The following is a 20,863-nucleotide window of genomic DNA, read 5'->3' as shown; positions in this document are numbered from 1 at the left end:
AGACTAAGATTATTGATTTTGAAACAGTTATCTCTAAAGCTATTGCTAAGTTCACAGTCCTGTAAACCGGTCCAGAAATAAGCTTAGACCACCAAATCACATATAAATACATACATTCTATATAATATAAGTATATTTTATACATATCTGCTTTCCAAACTCTCGATTTACAATACAATATCATTTCGTGGGAGGTATAGCAGTCGACTAAGCCAGACAATACAGAAATACATAAAGTGGCTAAGAAAACAAATAAAATCAGCACGCGTAAGACCTGATACACAATAGGTGAAACACACCTACACTTTCACCTATAAATACAACCAACTATATACAAACGAGTAGTGAAACTAAATAAAGTAAAGGCAGAAACCATGGAGTGACGCCGCCAATAAAATAACAGCAAAGCAAAAACTAACAGCAGAAACAGTTGAAAAGCATCATTGTTACTATTAGACAAACAGCTAGACCTGCTTGAGCCGCTGGAGCACAATGGGCGGCGGAGTGGCTAAAATGAGAATGACCACATTATACAAACAGTAGACGCTCGCTCAGCCCGACGCGTTGCCCTGAGTGCGAGTAAACATTGGCCGCTAAAATAAAACTGCGCCAAGTCTATTCTAAAATACGAGCCTGCTGTGCAACAAAATGCGTCAGAGCACGCTGTCAATAACAAAAACCATATACATAAATATATAGCCAACGTAGGAAAACATACGCTTCTAATGCACTGAAAAGAAATTCTAATTCTTTCGTTGGCAGAAATAAACGCACAAAATTTATTGCATTACGTGCCACAATTACTCCAGCTATATGAATATCAGCTGTTATACAACGCCTGGCGGTAAAGCGCATCACAACAATTGCTTCTGCTGCTGCATACAAATGCATTTGCCAACGCTTTGTTGGCGTCAAAATCGGTGAGCTGAGCAAACCAACGTCAGCGGTGCCGACAGCAAATGGCCAATACCGCAGCAACGCGGCATACGCGTGCGACTGCAATTGCAATCAGCTTGGTGGCGATGGCAACAGCTGCAGCCGCAATATGATGGTGAAAATAATCAGCTAAAATAATTAAAGGGAAAATACGCAGCGCCACCTGCATATGCACCATATGTATGTATGCTTGTGTATAGAAGTCGTTGAAAGCTGCCGCCATACGGAAGTGTTCGTAGTTCAAGCAGATTTTCCAGTAAACTATAGAAAAGCATGTGATATGAGAACTAAAATTTTACAGTTTGCTTATTTTCATATGAATATTGAGTTTGATTTGTGTGTATGTCGAAAGCTTGAAAGGTGAATGCGATATTGAAAGTAAAAAGTAAACTTTTTTTCAACCAAATTTTAATAACTAAAATAAATTTAATTAAAAGAAAAAAATTTCGAAATTCGAAAAGTTTTCGAAAATCATAACAGAATGTTTTCGAAATTCAAAAAGTTTTCGAAAATCATTTCAGAATTCATTAATTTTTCGAAAATCATTGCCAAACATTTTCGAATTCAATAAATTTTCGAAAATGATTTTCGAACAATTATTGAATTTCGAAACTTTTTTTCCTTTAATTAAAATATTGATTTAGTTATTGTAATATGATATTCTTCTGTTTTCATAAACACTCTTAATGAACTAAACCCTAAAAGTAGGCAACGCTTTATTTTTGACTATATCAAAAATATTGAAATATTTTTACTTGAATCATATATCTGCTTATTATTCATGCATCTATTTATATGGAAATTATTCCAATCCAGCTATAACACGTTCTTCTTAAGACAATATAAAAATAGGCAAGATTATATTTTTAGCTGTTGCCTACAATTAGGCATATCGATAATTTTATCAAAGTCACAAACCTTACAATAAAGGCTGCTATTATCAACTCTGCATCGAAATCATCAGTTTCTTAGTTTTCAAGCCATATTTATAGACGATTATTATAACATATTTAATGTTTTTATTTTTCTAATTATTTTGCCAATAATGTTTGGACATTCAGATAATTTCTGAACCCAAAAAAACCTACTTGAAGCCCAAAACTGGTCAGAATAGAACAAGATCAATAATTTTTGTAACTAAAAAAGCTTCAAGGAAATATTATCTAGTAGTAGCTTCAAGGAAGCTTTTTTGTTTCCAAAAATATCGAACCTGTATCGACCTGAGCACTTTTGGGTAAAAAATAATAATTTCAGTAGAAATTATTCAAACAAATTTTTTTGTTTATTTTTAGTTGTTCAAATATCGTACTGATCCTTTGCCATTCATTCATTCACTCTTTTCACTTATTTCTATAATTTGCGTCTAATATATTGCGTAAATATTATTGTCACGCTAACTGATTAAAGCCTTGACTGCAATATGTTGAGCTCTCTGAACACTTCTAGTAGATGGATGATTACCCAAATGCGTGGTAAATGCAAATGAAGTTTAGTACTTCATAAATCTGAGTGAGTGCCTACAAATACACAAGAGGTGACGCCACTAATTTACCGCTAGCGTGTTATATTTATATTTCCAATAATATTTGCTGACTACCTGAAAGTGTGCTAAAGTTTTACGAAGCCATTTTATTTATAAACTCGTTTTTCGTAGTGCCTTTTTTTATTTTTTTAAGCGTTGCTCTGATTAAATGATGTGCGTCACAGTGTTGAGCATTATATGTGCACATGTATGTGAATATACATAAACGGATTCTAACTTTTCTTATTTATTCAAAACTTTTTTGTGTACAAAAAAATACGTTACATATTTAGTACATGTATGATCCTTAATAAGCACATACTTACGCGCATGTATATTTAAGCGTTTTGTTAAATATTTATTTTTGTACTCCAATATTTGCTTTTTTCCGATTCGACGCTTTTAGGTTACGTGTGCGCGCGACCACCCATCGTCGTCGGTGGTGTTGAGGCGGTCAAAATCAAATTTACCCATCAGCGATACGGCCGCGCTCATTACCGTGCTCATTATGGCTGTCATTAACGTCAAGTGTATTAAGTGTCTGGTGGCATTAATTTTCAGGCATAACTGTGCCCATTTTGCGCCCACTTTTAAGCACACACCTACAGCTTTTCTTATAAATATTGTTGGATATAAATAAAAGAAAATAAAAGTCGTCGTTATGAAAGTTGACTTATATTCTGAGTGAAAGCTTTCGACGGCAACTTTGTAAAGCCACAAAGTTTAGGTTTAATGGCTTGCGTAAATATTACCTGTAGTAGTTAATTGGTTGTTAGTGTAAAGAGTAGTAATTCATAAATTTTGGTTGATTCCAAACAAAGCTTTTTTTTATTTTTTTTTTTTTAATCAGTTACTACACTGCTCACTTATTCTAAAAAAGATTAATTCTGTAATACACGCTTTACTGCATTGTTTTTCTACATTACAAAATCCATATTTTTATTGCTTCAGCTTTTAAATTTCACTTGTTCACACTCTTATCAATAAAATTGCTTTACTCATGCACATAATAAAATACATTGTCATATATGCCACAAGCACACAAATCCCAAAACAATAATAAAATCTCCGAAGATATTGACTCGTGCGCATAAACCACTTAAGTAAGCCAGTACTTAAGGGACTGCCGCAAAACAAAAGCACATAAAAGTTAACAAAAACAAAAATTATAAAAATGCTTTTGTATTTTTGCTGCAAAAGCCGAGTGAAGCCGTGAGGCCTGCATAAAATTTATTCCCGACGTTGGTGGTGAAAAAAACCGAAATTTAAATGGATTTTAAAAATGCAAAATCTAGTTACAGCTAGACGAAATTTTTAATTTTATTTGTTGGTGTACTTGCATGTAAAAATGTGTATAACCATTATAATATGTGTTATGTGCTTTCCAGTAAGCTTAATTGATTTATAAGTAAAGGACTGGTATTTATGAATTTATACCGAATATTGATTTTTAAATGCATGAGCGTTCGTTGAATTGTGCTTTGCATTGAATTTATTTAGAATCGAATTTGTTGGCTTGAGCTTAAGCATGAAATTCAATTTAAAAATATTTAGTAGTACTGAAGCTTTTTAAGAGCTTTTAATTCAGTTCAAAAATATTAGAAATTCTAAAGCTTTTTAAGAGCATTTTCATATATGTATAAAATCAGTACGTGTCTGATTTTCACCCAAATAATGCCTCTTAAATTATTCTTATTTTCTTAAATTAATTTCATGTGTTTATGAAGTTTAAATATGCATTTTTGTTTATAAGTTGCGCTTTAAAAAGCCTAGGCAAAGAAATAATTAATATTTTGATTACACTTACCAATTTTATGCCTGCATATTCTCTAAAATGCATAAAAATATTGAGATGCACTCGAATATGTATTTTCTTTAAATTTTTCTATTGAAAAAGTGTTAACGAATATTTTGGTTTAACAAATAGTATAATTTGTATATGAGAGCTATTCGTGTATTTACATACATATGGTATATACATAGTAATCTCATCAGAAAAATAAGAAACTAGAGATGGTCAAAGGTGTAACTTTCTGCCATAAGCAGCTCGTGCCCACTTATGCGCGCGAATGTAAAAAACTTTCACCAAAATTCAAGCTTTTGAAAGCTTCATTCTTTTTTCCAAATTCAGAAATATTAAAAACATTTTTTTAATAAAACTAATGCAAAATACCATTAATTTCATAAGTACTTTTTAATTTTTTAACTTATTGGTAGCTTAAATGTTTGAAATTTAATTAAGGTGGCAAGTTTTTTATTTTTTTAACTCAATTAATCTTCTAAATTCAAGTATTTCCCTATTTTTTAACTCTTAGATAGTTTAAATTTGGAAAATTTTATTTAGGTGGCAACTTCTTTGATTTTTAATACAACTAATTTCTCAATTTAACAAATTTTATAAGTTCTTCTTAATTTTTCACGTGGTTGAAAGCTAAACTTTTAAAAAATTAATTTAAGTGGCAACCCCATTTGACTCACTAATACAACTACGCCTAAGTAAAACCAATTTCATAAGTATTTCTTAATTTTTTAACTTATGTTAGAGATAATAAAATTTTAAAAAATAATTTCGGTGGCAACTCCATTCAACTTTCTAATAAAACTGCTCCTAAATACAACCAATTTCAGAAGTATTTCTTAATTTTTTAACTTACATATGTTAGAGATAATAAAATTTTAAAAATTAATTCCGGTGGCAACTCCATTCCAAACATTCAACTTTCTGATAAAAGTACTACTAAATGCACCTAATTTCATAAATCGTTTTTAATTTTCTAACTTTTTAACTTCTTAGTTTAAATTTTTAAAATTAAATTAAGGTGGCAACTACTTTCATTTTTTGAGTACAATTAATTTTCTAAATTCAACTATTTTCATAAGTATTTGATATTTATTTTTTTTTAACTTGTTTGAATTTAAATAATTTTAAAAATTTTATTCAGGTGGCAACTTCCACATCCTAATTAAACTAATAGCGGGATTCTGTAACCAGTCTAGTTCGTAAATATTATGAAACAAAGTCAACATATATTTTCATTTTTATTGATAACTATTAATTTGTTATCGACATATTTATTTCCATTCAAGTGTAAAAACATCTCTGAATAACTTAAAATCTCAAATTTAGAGACTTGAGACTGTCTCACGTTACAGAATCGCACGGTAAATTCATAAGTTCTTCTTAATTTTCAAATTGTTGAAAGATAAACCTTTAAAAATTTAATTAAAGTAACAACAACTCCTAAATACAACAAATTTAATAAGCATTTCTTAATTTTTTAACTACTATAATAGTAAAATTTTATAAAATTATTAAGCTGGCAACTCCATTCGAACCAATATTTAATCTAAAAAGTTAACAAATTTTATTTTATTTATTTCAGCCACTTTGTATTAAAATTTGTATCTACCCATTTATTTATAAACCATTTTTATTTAAGTGGCAACACCCTAAAGCTTGTTCTTAGCTAAAGCATTTTGGAGATTAAAACTTTGCTTCCATTATATACTTCAATTGTGCAAAATTTTACTTTTTTAGAAAATAAAAAAATAATAAATAAAACAAATCAGGTGGCAGCTCTATTAAATTTAATTTTAATAATAAGTCTGCTGTAATTACCGCTATTAGGAGCCCGGATTATCTTTTTTACATTATTTGAAATTTTTAATCGTAAAAGTGTGGCAACCTTTTAACAATTTTAATAACTCTCCGAAATTATATGCAAATTCTTTACTTATATTTTAATGAAATACGTTGTATACATTTATGATATGTATTGAATTAAAATGTTGCAAAATATAATAAAAATTCTCCTTATATCCTGCCAATAAACCGGCATTGCTTTAAGAAGCCACGACACGGAAATTGCATCCCGAACCACCTGCACTCAGCCCAATTCCCCTTAAGTAACGCCATTCGACTTGTAAATAAAAATAAAAATCGCGATAACTTTAAAACCGTAAATTTTATTGAATAAAGCTCATTATAGTGCCACAAAAGGCGAACTTGGTGGGTAGAGTAGTTGCCAACTTGATAAAAGATAAAAATATTCAAATAAATCACAGCACATGCAACCCAAGTGGCTCAGTGCACAAAGCTTATCTTCTTTCGGAGCAAGTTGCTTACTTACGCTGGCAGCTTAACTCACACTGTGTTACAGTTTATCGACATAAATCGATTTAAAATTGGTTCTTAATACGCGCAGCAGCAACACGCCACCCGATACGCCCCGAACGACAAGTGATATGCCACGCGCACGGCAGCAGCGCCAACAGACAGCGCAATGAACATTCAGCGAACCCCGAATGAGCTGCCTTTGTGGGTTTAAGTAGATTGATAGCTAGTTGTTGTTGATGTTATTGTTGTTGCCAACATATGTGTATGCACATGTTGCAATAATAAAAGTGCAACGAGCCGTGAAGGTTAAACGACACTTACACATACGTAAACGCAAACGCAAACTGATGTAACCACACATATGAGGGTCACATATCGTCCTCTGAGTGTGTGCGTGTGTGATTTCGCATAGGTGAGGTAACAACGACGAAGCCAAAGAATTATTACTTTGCTAGCGTATTGCGAGTGGTATCTTTATGCTTGCAGCAGACATAATGCTGACAGGCAGTGAAGAAGATAAAGGTGGTGAGGGTGGGCAGCGTCAGCTCGAAAAATTGCAGCGCAACGCAAACTACTCACCTGCGTCAGGGAGTTGCAAGTCACTGACGGCAGACAACTTGCAGTGGCAAGTGGCAAGCTCGCCCGTCGACAGGAAATCGCTGAAAGTAGCTACAAAAGCAACAACAATGCAGTTGACTAACCGGTCGTTGTTGGTCGCTTGGCTCACTGCTGCTTTTGTGGTAGCAGCAGGTGCTTATCGAAGGTGAAATGAACTATGCATTGTTTTTGCCTTGCTTGCTGCCGCACTATGGGGAGTTTTGCAAGCTCAGCGATAAGCTGGTTTGCATTTGGGACAAGCTTTACACACACACACACACCGAACACAGTGTTACACGTGCGATGTGCCATGTGGCATGCAATGGGCCGTCGGCCGACCTCCATGCACCATCTTTGAGTGGCACGCGAAACAGGCGAGGGTTGCGAGAAGCAAAGCGCGTAAGTTTTCTTGCTTGAAATGGGTTTTAATGAAATGAAGTCAGTGAAAAAATGGTTACATTAGCGGCGTGCATGCACAAAACAATAATGAAAACCGATATTGATGTTGACAAGCGGCCGCGCTGACAGCGTTTTGTTATCGTCATTGAGGTGTGAAAGTGCACAGGCAGAAAAAAAGGCGCTATTAAAAATGAGTAGAACTGGGGCAAGGTTGCTGCAGTGCAGTCAGTTTGTAATGTGCGCATAATTACCGCTTTAAGGCGAGCGTAATGGGAGCTGATAATATTTTATTAGCTGGTCGAGCTTGCTTGCAATTTAATTAAAATTCAATTTAAAATTTTTTAGAAATATAAAATTTTTTAAAATACGTTTTTGAAAACCTTTCATTAATATTTCATTAAAATTGTAACGAAAAGTACAATAAACGGCGATAAAAAGTTGGTTTCAGTATAATTAAATTAAAATTAAATTGGTTGTACTACCAATGGTAGTACTACGTGGCGTATGAGCGACTTTTGGAGCGATATTTGAAAGTTATTTTTTTACATGTATTTTAAAACTTCATGAATATTTTTGGTAATAATACTTATATTATCTGATGTAAATATATATTAAACGTAGCATTCTTAGCAAACTTAAAATGTCGTGCATTTAGGGCATTATAAAAGCACTCAATAGATTGTACCATATGGCGTATGCGTAACTTTTCAACAAATATTTCATAATTATTTCTTTCCACTTATACTAAAGTATGATGAGTATTGATTCTGAAAATGTTTATAATATATCAGGTGAAATGAAAATCGCATACTTTTATAATTTAATAAATTAAAAATAATTTTTTTTCGTATACTTAATTAAAAATATGGTCACCCGTGACGTATGAGTAACTTTTTGAAGCGATCAGTTGTATTGCTTATTTATATTTATTGTATAATTTTAAAATTACTTAAATTTGCTTTAAAAAATGTAATGTCAACGGCAGACAAATTTTTAAGTATTTTAATATAATAAATGTTTTTCCCTTATTCATTATTGTTGAAATATTTTTGTTTTTGCAATATTTTGTACCACACTCTTTTGAAGCTTAAAATTTTTAATACATTTTTTTATATAAATTTTCTTTGTTTTAGTATGTTTTAATTGTTTAATATTTTTATATATTTTCCCCCTTATTCATTCCTTCCGAGCACATTATTTTAACATGCAAAAATTATTGTTGAAATATTTTTTTATTTATTTTTTTTTTTTTTGCAATACTCTGTAGCACACTCTTTTCAAGCTTAATTTGTGCCACACATTTTAATTTTTATTTGAATTTTTTGTTTCATTTTTATTTTTTTATTTTTTTATTTGAATATTTTCATATTTTCATATTCATAAGCCTATCATGTCGAGTAGATATTATTTCAAATCTTTTTATATTGCTTGCCGCCTACATTACTTTCTAGTGTGGTAAATTGTACAGTACAAAAATATATGTACAGTATTTGATTTTCTGTTCACCCCTCAGTTTCAAGAATACATCAATTTTAGCCTAAGTCTCTACCGCTGGTTATGTAATACTTTGCAATACTTTAATGCGATTGTGTACTTTCGCACTGCTTATGCGTTTATAATATGTATATATGTATACATATGTATACATATGTGTATTTATGTATTTGTATGTTGTGTGAATATTTATCTGCTTAGAGTTGTGGTAATTACTTGAAAAAGTACTTTTCTTATGAGAATGGGAGTAGAATGTGAGTTAGAGTGAACTTTAATTAATATATATTTGATATTTTACATTCATTAATAATTCTATACGCAAAAAAGAACTCACTAAGAACTAAGACTCTGTTATGTATGTATGTATATTATGTATACCATATATTCAAAATCAAATTTCAAACCAAATTAAAAAAAAATACTCAATGGACTCATTCAGGTGTCAAATATGCGCTGAAATTCCAAAACATCCTACTTTTCATTAAACTCTTACTGAATCTTACAAAGTTTTTTTATTTTTATTTTTTCTTATATGTTCGTATTTTTAAAAACATGTAGGATGTTTGGTGTTAAATTTAGTGTGAAGAAAGTATAAATTCAAACCTTAATGATCAACTCAAACTCATTTCTAAGCTCTTATTCAAAGTTATTTCATACCTAATCTGAAAAAACTATGTCTGTATGTATATTTAGGGTTTAATTTAAGGCAGAAGCAAGTATTTAGCTTCGGCAGTTTTTTTCTATAAATTTTACAAGCACAACAAATTTTTCGCACGCTGTACTTTTATGTCACTGAATACACTCAACCATGTGAGAATATTTTTATTTCATAATCCTCAAATAAGGTGCAAAAGGAAAGCATATCTTTGTGCTAAAAGCTTTTTACTCTGCGGCACTGCTGCATACGAAAACAATAACTGTCAGGCTATGCTAGGTAATGGCAACATTTTAGTACAATACATTTTTCAAAACCTTATCTTAAACATATCGTAAGCAATAAAAAACTATATTTCATACATACATACATATTTACTCAAAACGTACAATTCAAAGGAACTGCATAATTTAGTCTAAGTTCAACCACAACTGTGTGCTCATTCAAAAGGTTTTCTAACATATTCCACCTTTTTCACTTTCTCTCATTTCATGACACGCATTCACAACTCGGCACGCTGCTGCTACTCATATTTGCTGTGGTTTCGTGAACTTCGTGAAATAAACTGTTGTTGCTTGCAATATTATGCTGCTGCGCCATCGTTGTCATAACAGCCGTCCTTGAGCTTAGACAACACCGTGGAAACGTTGCTTATCAAGAACGAAGGTGATTTCATCAGCGTCGAACAGGGTAAAGAGACATTAACGGCAACTGGTGCAACGGCAGCCGGCACAGCGGCGCACGCACGCAAACGCAACTCACAACAGTTGCAGCATCCACCACATCATCCGGCCGCACATCATCAACATACGACTGCCACGCAGCAGCAACAACAGAAACGCGATGAAAATATGCGACAATTGTTGGATGTGACGAATACGTTGACATTCGAGGAGTTGCGTGATTTTGAAATGCGGTGAGTACAACTAAATGCTTTTGGTTGGGTTGATGTGAGGGGAGGTAGCGTTCGGTTAGGGTTAGCAAATATTTAAGCCAATCTCACTTCCGGTACGCGTTGAAGATGGTGTGCGGTTGACAGCAGTAATGTGTGGCATAAATGTATTTTACAGAAAATATCTGCTTTACTTGCTTAGATATCTATAAGCCGGTATATTTGTATGGCAGCAAGCCTTAGTTGAATTTACAAAAGCGACTAAAACATACAATATTTAATACGTCTAAAATTAACTCGATGAAGGCAAAAAATGTGTCTTCTCTTTCTCAACACTTTCGGTTTTCTTTATTTATCTTTATTGTTTTCCTTTTGTTTTCTTTTTTTATTGGTTACTTGCCGCGCTCAAGGCAAACTCATTCGCCGTATGCACGCGATCGCAAAGTACGAGCGCATTCACTTAGGCAGAAATAATATGAGGTTGAGATTACCTGCTTAAGCGTAAAGGAAATAGTTACTTTCGACATTTATAGCACCTACACATAGAAGACTGTTTGTGCTTGTGCTCTTAGCGCGCCGTGGCAACATTGTCTTACCTTTAACTGCGTTGAGCAGCGCGGCGTCGTTCTATGAGCCCATAATTTCGCCAAAAGCGCCATTTAGCCATTAAACTCATTGAGGTGTTGCATATGAAGGGCGAGTGTTTGCGCGCATTTTTCTTTGCCGTTACGCTGGCGGAAATTAAGTTAGAGTTTTACGACAGTTAAGGTAATGGCGCAGAGTATACGTGGGCCGCTAATGGCAGTAATTTGGCGCTGCGCCAAATATTTTTTATGTTTCTCTGGCGGTAATGGTGGCAACGCTAAAGCGGTTTCAACATTGAAAAAGATTCTTCTAAGTAATTGTTTAGTGTGATAGTTAGTTACATTAGTGGCGATTGTGCGAAAATAATAAATTATATATTTGAGTAGCGAAGGAGTTAAGTTATTGATAGAAAGTAATGAGTTATGAGGAAGTGAGAAAGAGTTTATTATTATTTTGAATATTAATTGAGATATTTATTTGGATTTTTTTTAATGATAAGATGTCTAAATTTTGTAATTTTCGACGTCTACAATTTTATGAAATATTTTTGAAATATGAAAATTTTGTAACTCAAATTCGTAATGAGCACATCGCTTTTGATCCGATTAGAGCTCAAAAACATAAATTCAATTATATTAATTTTTATTCAGCATTTTTCCATAATTTCTTATGTTTGCTATGTTATGTTATGTTATGTTAAGTCATGTTATGTTATGTTATGAGAAATTCAATTATATTAATTTTTATTTAACATTTTTCCATAATTTCTTATGTTTGCTATGTTATGTTATTCTATTATGTTATGTTAAGTTGTGTTATATTATGTTAAGTCATGTTTTTGAAACCTAAAATAGAAACGTTCTTTAGGTCTCGATTAGACAGAAACAGAAATTCAGTTTTATTGATTTCTATTTAAAATGTTGCTATATTTTATTATGTTTGATATGTTATGCAAAGTTATGTTACGATAAGTTAAGTTATACCAGGTTATGTAATGTTATTTTATACTAAGTTATATTATGTTACGATACGTTAAGTTATCTTATATTAAGTTATGTATGTATGTATATAGCGCTAAAAACAACTTGATGCTATGTTGTAGTATGCCACGTTAAATTATGCTATGTTAAGCTAGGTTTCCGCGTGTTATGTTTAGTTTTTGCTGATTTATGCTATGTTCTACTATACTACTCTAATTATATTTTAGCTTTTTTAAATCTATGTTATGTTATCCCATGTTAAGTTATGTTATGTTCATTTAAGTTATGTTATGTTATGCCATGCTTATTTGCTCTATTTGAAATCTAAGTTGTATTATGCCATGTGAAGTTATGTTAAGTTATGTATATGAAGCTAAGAAATATTATTTAAGGCTTTTTTTAGTTAACGTTATATTATATTACATAAAGCTGAGTTTGATTATCTTATGTTCAGTTTAATTTTTGCAAAATATGCTATGTTCTGCAATATCACTCTAAATATGTTTCAGCTAATTAAAATCTAGACGCCTTAAACCTGCATATATTTTTCAATCCTATCTATAAAACTATTATACTCATAATCAGCATTGAACATAACCAATGTCTCATTTCAATATTTTCAATTATGTTAGCTGCTTAAATGCAGCATTTTTTATTTTATAAATTAATTTTATATAGCTTTGCGCCTCATAACACTTTAAAGGAAATTACTTTTTCAATATACCGGCACGTGCTCTCGCACTAACTCCCTCCAGCTTATGCGCTAGCAGTGTTGCCGAAGGCTAAACTGCCAACCGTTTGCAATTGCATTTAAAGTGCCGCCGCCAACCTTCGATTTACAAAATCAAAGCACGAAATCGATGTGTCACGTACTCGTGTGCTTCGTCGAAAGCTTGTAAAGTTGTACTAATGTTTGCTACAAGCTATTGGAAAAATGCAATTTAATTGAATAACACGACAGCTGCAGGCGAGAAAAATCAGAAATTTATGCATTGTACAAGACACGCCCCAATTATAACAACAATTATTCACCAAAACTGGCATGCCGTGCAAAAGTAACGGAATTTTCATGTATTATTATTAAAATACCAAAGGCACGAGCCGTTCAAAATGTAAACAAGCCATAACATTAAATATAGCAAATCATATTTTTATTAGTGCTAAAAATAAATTGAGGATGAAGAAGTGAATTAAAATGCGTGGAAATATTTGCACGAATTTTCAAGTGCAAGGTTCAAAGGAATTTATTTTTTATTTAGTGTTTCAATGTATTTGTATTTTTTTTTTTTTGAGTCTTTTGTTGTTTAATATTTTTAAAATTTTTTTTTTAATAATTTTTGTATGTTTTATAATATCTTTGTATTGTTATTTTTTTAAGTATGGTTTTTTATTTTTTTAATATTTTGAATTTAATTTTGTATTTTTTTTTTTAATTTTCTTATGTTTTTATAATTTTTTTTTTATTTTTACTATTTTTTAAGTATGTTTTTTTATTTTTTAAGATTTTTAAATTTTTTATATTTTTTTTTTTATTTTTTTTATATTTTTTTCTATATTTTTTACAATTATTTTAAGAATTTAATATTTTTTTAAATTTCTTATAATTTTTTATTAATTTTTATAATATTTTCTTATAATTTTTTTATAATTATTTTTTTTTAATATTTTTTTTTTATTTTTTACAAATTTTTTAAGAATGGTTTATAATATTTTTTTAATTTCTTATAATTTCTTATTAATTTTTATAATATTTTTTATACTTTTTTATTTATTTATTTATTTATTTTTTTTTATTTTTTATCATTTTGCTTTTACATATGTATATTTGTTTAACATTTACCTGGTAATTTTTTCAGTCAACACGTAATTGAATTTTTGCTTATTTTAACAAACAAAATAATCAGAAAATATAATGCTACTAAAGCAATAAAAAATGCGCAATCTTAAAGCGACGAAATGTATTTGAATTTAATGAAGAACCCGCTCGCACCGACACGACGTCAAACCAGCTGTTAAAAAAATAAATATCACTTGCAATTGCTGCTGGTAAAAGAGCTAAGAACAAGAACTGAATGGAAATTTTCACGACTTCAGTGTGTAACTAAATATTTATGAAATCAAATCGTAAAACTGAAAAAGTGCACATACATGCATACCTACAAACATACATACATACGTGCATATATACATACATAAATACCTACATACATACATACATACATGTCGTACATAGTGCTATGACGATCATTTTCCTGACGCACTCCACAAAGGAAGCCGTTAAATTGCTGGCTAAACAATGGAATAATTTCAAGAAAAGATTTTCTAGAAAAGGAAAATAAGCAAAAAAATTAAATTAGAAATATAATTTGCAATAGATATATATAACCAAAGCTGTAGGGGAATATAAATATCAAAATACAGCAACTGTCATAACACATCATAACACCAATACTTCATGAAAAATCATAACAAACATAAATTGGCAAACATTATACCCACAGTCACTGCTTTCAAACGCTGTTTTAGCTGCAATTAAATCTGCAAAATTTCCGCACATAAATTAGTTTGGATTTACAACATTTGGAAATGAGAAATGTATATATAAATTACTTTTTTATTGCATTTGCTATTTTATTTTCTTTTAATGTTTATATTTTCAAATCAAACATCAAGCATAATGAGCATTAAAGTTGCTCGTTTTCATGTATTTCCATTTTACAACAGTAATTGGCTAAAAGTACGTAAACTGTTACTGTTGCGCTCAAATATTTATGACCCGACGCTACCAACGCGTTTACGTGCTCTTACGTGTTTCTGATTTTGTTTCTGATTTTTATGCTCACAAATAGAATGGATCATAATGTAAAGCATTTATTTTGTCTTTAAACGATTAGAAGTCACATTGTATATTTTTTGTTTTATTTCATAAAAATAATCGTAAATCAATAACGCCAAGGCTCAAGAAAAATTCGTTCATCTGTTATTTAACATCGGCTTGTAAAAAAGAAATGTAGGTTGATAGTGCTCCGAGTCGGTGTTTAGGGCATGGGACGACACTTACCACAAAGTGATTGACCTGGTTTCCAACTTTTCATTCCGCAGGCCTAATAGCTTGATTGAATTTTCTTGTGCTGGAATCAACTATATTTCAAGCCCTTGCGAAGTCGATCAGCATCAACCCATTTCGAGAGGTTTCGCCATGGTGGCTGGATTTTCCAACTGTTGTACCAAAAATGCCATCTTTACCCACTCTGTTAAGTTATGTTCAAAAATTTTGCACTGATGTGGATTGTGGGTGCCAGGACTCGACAACTAAGTTTTTCCCTCACACCAAATTTGCGCTCCTTTATATGACAAGGAGCCACTTGTTCCGTTCCTGTCCCGTCTATCGCATTTCTTTGACGGTGATACCTTTACTTTTACTAGTGCAATTTAGGGACCGGACATTTCATGACGAACATGCATGACCTTACACCTTAGTACTTATTACGTTTGCTTTGCTCGCCATCAAAAGTGGGGGTTTTCATTCGAGGCTTTGCAAAGAAATAACGCTAACGAAGTCCTTTTTATGAATACATAATAGATAAAGGGTAATTTTTTAAGAGCTTGATAACTTTTTTTTAAAAAAAAACGCATAAAATTTGCAAAATCTCATCGGTTCTTTATTTGAAACGTTAGATTGGTTCATGACATTTACTTTTTGAAGATAATTTCATTTAAATGTTGACCGCGGCTGCGTCTTAGGTGGTCCATTCGGAAAGTCCAATTTTGGGCAACTTTTTCGAGCATTTCGGCCGGAATAGCCCGAATTTCTTCGGAAATGTTGTCTTCCAAAGCTGGAATAGTTGCTGGCTTATTTCTGTAGACTTTAGACTTGACGTAGCCCCACAAAAAATAGTCTAAAGGCGTTAAATCGCATGATCTTGGTGGCCAACTTACGGGTCCATTTCTTGAGATGAATTGTTGTCCGAAGTTTTCCCTCAAAATGGCCATAGAATCGCGAGCTGTGTGGCATGTAGCGCCATCTTGTTGAAACCACATGTCAACCAAGTTCAGTTCTTCCATTTTTGGCAACAAAAAGTTTGTTAGCATCGAACGATAGCGATCGCCATTCACCGTAACGTTGCGTCCAACAGCATCTTTGAAAAAATACGGTCCAATGATTCCACCAGCGTACAAACCACACCAAACAGTGCATTTTTCGGGATGCATGGGCAGTTCTTGAACGGCTTCTGGTTGCTCTTCACCCCAAATGCGGCAATTTTGCTTATTTACGTAGCCATTCAACCAGAAATGAGCCTCATCGCTGAACAAAATTTGTCGATAAAACACATTTCGAACCGAACACTGATTTTGGTAATAAAATTCAATGATTTGCAAGCGTTGCTCGTTAGTAAGTCTATTCATGATGAAATGTCAAAGCATACTGAGCATCTTTCTCTTTGACACCATGTCTGAAATCCCACGTGATCTGTCAAATACTAATGCATGAAAATCCTAACCTCAAAAAAATCACCCGTTATAATAAAATGTCAACAGATGCTTTTTAGCCGTTTCAATGTGTATTCGGCTTAATAAAACCAAATCGTACTAGACATTTGGTACTTAGATTCTTTTGAAATGGCATCGAAGTACTTTTGTAAAAAAGAAGTTTTAACTGTATCTACTTGCATGGTTCGTTAACTAAAATTTTTACGAAGTCCTTTGATTTTTAGATTCATGTCAATAACATTAAATATTATTAAATTTAACAAAAAATATTTCTTTAGAAAAATTTCATTAAATATATAGGACATGAATAACTTCAGGGACTTAAAAACAATAGCTTTGTCAGACCAAGCTTCTATGAATATGACTAAGCTACGTTATTATTTTTCTAAAGAAACTAAATTAAAACTTTCTATTAATTGTTCTCACTCGTATTTTCATGCTGCAATAATACAAAAACAAAACACTTGCATTTGCTTAGCTCTCCTTGAAAACTTTTTAACTCTATGTCGATTCACCATACATGAAATTCCCATCTTCCAAAAATACCCAACAACTTTTGTTTATAAATGCACTCTCCTCTTTGGTCGCCTCTCTCAGCCAGTACTATCATCCACTTGCTTATATTTATATGCAATTGTAATTGTATAAGTATTTGTATGAGTATTTACAATTATACTTGAAACTACTTAGCAAATAAGTTGCCAAAAACGCAGCCAATTGAAGTGTGCTTTGGCGAACCAAGCTTTTGTTTGGCGCATTGTGTTGCGAAGAATGTGAAAATTTCATAAGAGTGACATAAATGCGCTTTTTATTGAGATCTTTACACAAGAAAGTAAAACAAATATTCCATGGAAGAGTGCGGTAATGAGCAGAGATTTCAAAAAACCCTGTATAAAAACAATGGAGGTGCTGAAAAAATGTTTGTCAGAATTTTTTTTTAAAGGAAGTAAAAGATAACCAAAACTTGGTGCAGAGAAATTATGAAGATGCGGGAAGAATATAAGTTTTGAGTAAAAATTGTAGAGCAGAAAATATTGCAAAAAGAATTCGCCAAATTTATTTTCATTGAAAGTCTGTATATCCATCATTATTTTAACTTAAAAATTGCTTCATTTTAGAAAATTAAAATTTCCTTGCTCAATGGCAATATTTCAATTATATTTTTTCCAACTAGTTGTTCTCAGACTACTTTGGCGTTGCCTAGACAACAATACAAAATTGTAGTGCTTCCTCTGTGGCGCAGTCGCACTAAATGCACAAGTTTTGCAACGCGCTCGAATAACATCTAACTGCTCAACTAAGTGGCATTGAAATGCATGCAAAAGTTTTTGAAAACTTGGCCAAAAGTTGCACACAAAGTTTGCTGCTAGAATAGATTTCATACATACTTACATTTATATACAAACATATATAACGGGTGATTTTTTTGAGGTTAGGATTTTCATGCATTAGTATTTGACAGATCACGTGGGATTTCAGACATGGTGTCAAAGAGAAAGATGCTCAGTATGCTTTGACATTTCATCATGAATAGACTTACTAACGAGCAACGCTTGCAAATCATTGAATTTTATTACCAAAATCAGTGTTCGGTTCGAAATGTGTTTTATCGACAAATTTTGTTCAGCGATGAGGCTCATTTCTGGTTGAATGGCTACGTAAATAAGCAAAATTGCCGCATTTGGGGTGAAGAGCAACCAGAAGCCGTTCAAGAACTGCCCATGCATCCCGAAAAATGCACTGTTTGGTGTGGTTTGTACGCTGGTGGAATCATTGGACCGTATTTTTTCAAAGATGCTGTTGGACGCAACGTTACGGTGAATGGCGATCGCTATCGTTCGATGCTAACAAACTTTTTGTTGCCAAAAATGGAAGAACTGAACTTGGTTGACATGTGGTTTCAACAAGATGGCGCTACATGCCACACAGCTCGCGATTCTATGGCCATTTTGAGGGAAAACTTCGGACAACAATTCATCTCAAGAAATGGACCCGTAAGTTGGCCACCAAGATCATGCGATTTAACGCCTTTAGACTATTTTTTGTGGGGCTACGTCAAGTCTAAAGTCTACAGAAATAAGCCAGCAACTATTCCAGCTTTGGAAGACAACATTTCCGAAGAAATTCGGGCTATTCCGGCCGAAATGCTCGAAAAAGTTGCCCAAAATTGGACTTTCCGAATGGACCACCTAAGACGCAGCCGCGGTCAACATTTAAATGAAATTATCTTCAAAAAGTAAATGTCATGAACCAATCTAACGTTTCAAATAAAGAACCGATGAGATTTTGCAAATTTTATGCGTTTTTTTTTTTTAAAAAGTTATCAAGCTCTTAAAAAATCACCCTTTACAATTATACCGTTGTTTTTGCAGCTGATATTTACAAGTTTTCAGTGCAAAATGTTCTGAAGAATTAATTTGTTATTTTTGTTTTTTTCCTGCTCTTTGTTGCAGTGCAAATTAAAAAGCAACAGAGCGTAGGTGTAATTGTATCAGAATAACTTCATATTTTACCCTTCCAACCTTAAATAAGGCCATAACTCTATTGTCACATGCTAATTTTAAACTTACTGCAGCTCTTGCACTGTTTACTAAAGGCCATGCAAGCTTGTTTAGTTGGAAAATTTGTTGTTTGCTTTTCATTTTCTCCGGAAAATATCCTTGCCTACGCTTTGACACCTGCGCCGCATAAATTTAATGCAGTTACGAATATGTTAAATGCCTTTGATTGGACATTTAGATGTCAGTATGCTGAATAAATTTAGTATTGTTGTTGATAGTCTAGAAATTGCATACATATATATATTAGATAACAGATTTTGTTTTAGAACTTTGGCCGTAGTAACCTGGAGCGATTACTAACGACTCAGCAATTTCTCATTCCTGCTACTTCATTCGAGAATTCGGACTCAAATTCGGTCATACAAAGCTGCTGGCTCTGAGCGTAGGCTCTATGTCAATAGTTTAGTGTTTAGTGGTTTCAGCTAAGAACCCGACACACATTAGTGAACTCTAATGTTAGTGAGTGTAATCTCCACAGAGCATATCCCTACTTTTTGTCTTTATTTGAAGTTTGGGCATATTATTTTATTTTGAACGCAGGATGCCAATCTTATGTAGAAATGCTTTTATGAACTTGGAATATGTTTTGAAAGTTCTGCTCCCAAAACGAATGTTGAATCATTATGTAAAAGATGCGCTGTTGAGAACTGAGCATATATTTTGAAAGTAAAGTCCCCTTTAGACGATCTATTTCTATCGACAAAAGTTTCTAGAATCAAATTAAAAAACAAAAAAAAAACTCAAAAATATTAAATACCGTTATACTTAAAAATAGAGCTTTCGTACCATATAACTCACTTTAAAGAACTCATCGAAATTTCAAAAACCTTCAGTGACTCGAAAACTATAAACAAACCTCCAGCTAACATACTTGACCCAGTTCGCCTATCTATACACCTTGTAACTTCTTTGAAAGTTGTGCGAATAGCTTAATTCGTAGCACTAATGAGCGACACAATTACCAGGTCATTGCCTAAATCACCTTCGACGTCTAACAAAAAGCACGATTTGCAATTTAAATACGTCTTAGCAGTACAGCAACACACATATAACATTTTTTAACAAATGTAGGCTCCTCTCCTCACCCATCAACTGTTTGCTTAACAAATGCACAGTTAAACGACGCAAATGTGCGAAACTCTTTAAGCATTTTTTGTTTCGTGCTAAACAAACAAGGTTGCATAGACTTCGCCGAAGGATGTGCTCCATCGCGCCGTCTGCATTTGCATCAAATTGCACCGAAGCACGCAATTTAAGCAGTCAGCGGCCAGCAGTAACTTTTTCCCAACTTAACTCCTCATTCTTTGTATTTCAACACTTGTGATTAGTTGGACAATTACATACAAGTAACTATGTAGTGGTTGTAGTGGCCGGTCCTTGCTGCCGGCCGTTGTGGGCAGAGCTCGTGCATTTAGTCAGATGCTTATCTACGTTGTTAGCTGTTTTCCTGTAGAATGTGTAGCGATTTCAATGTTTGTTTCAGTGTTCAATGTTCTTTCTGTTTTGCTTTGAGAAATGTGTTGTTGGCACGCAAATACAATGTGCTGGAATTCATGCGGAGGTCAATGGTGAAGGAAAGAACTTGAATGAAGTATAAACGTGTACTTGTTGGCTCTTTGTAGATGGTACCTTTT

The 20,863-nt window shown here is 32.6% G+C and overlaps 1 protein-coding gene across 5 annotated transcripts in view; it reads left to right on the top strand.

Moving 5' to 3' along the window:
* Positions 1-20,863, top strand: part of LOC105224572 (uncharacterized) — a 181,701-nt gene that overhangs the window by 134,906 nt on the left and 25,932 nt on the right. For all 5 annotated transcript variants that reach the window (XM_049454003.1, XM_049454001.1, XM_049454002.1 and 2 more), the window contains one exon: positions 10,335-10,636. In XM_049454003.1, the coding sequence (XP_049309960.1) occupies positions 10,335-10,636 (302 nt within the window). The remainder of the gene's footprint in view (positions 1-10,334; positions 10,637-20,863) is intronic.

Source organism: Bactrocera dorsalis, chromosome 3, assembly GCF_023373825.1.
Source record: "Bactrocera dorsalis isolate Fly_Bdor chromosome 3, ASM2337382v1, whole genome shotgun sequence".
Classification (NCBI taxonomy): Eukaryota; Metazoa; Arthropoda; class Insecta; order Diptera; family Tephritidae; genus Bactrocera; species Bactrocera dorsalis.
This window is presented reverse-complemented; position numbering and strand designations above follow the sequence as displayed.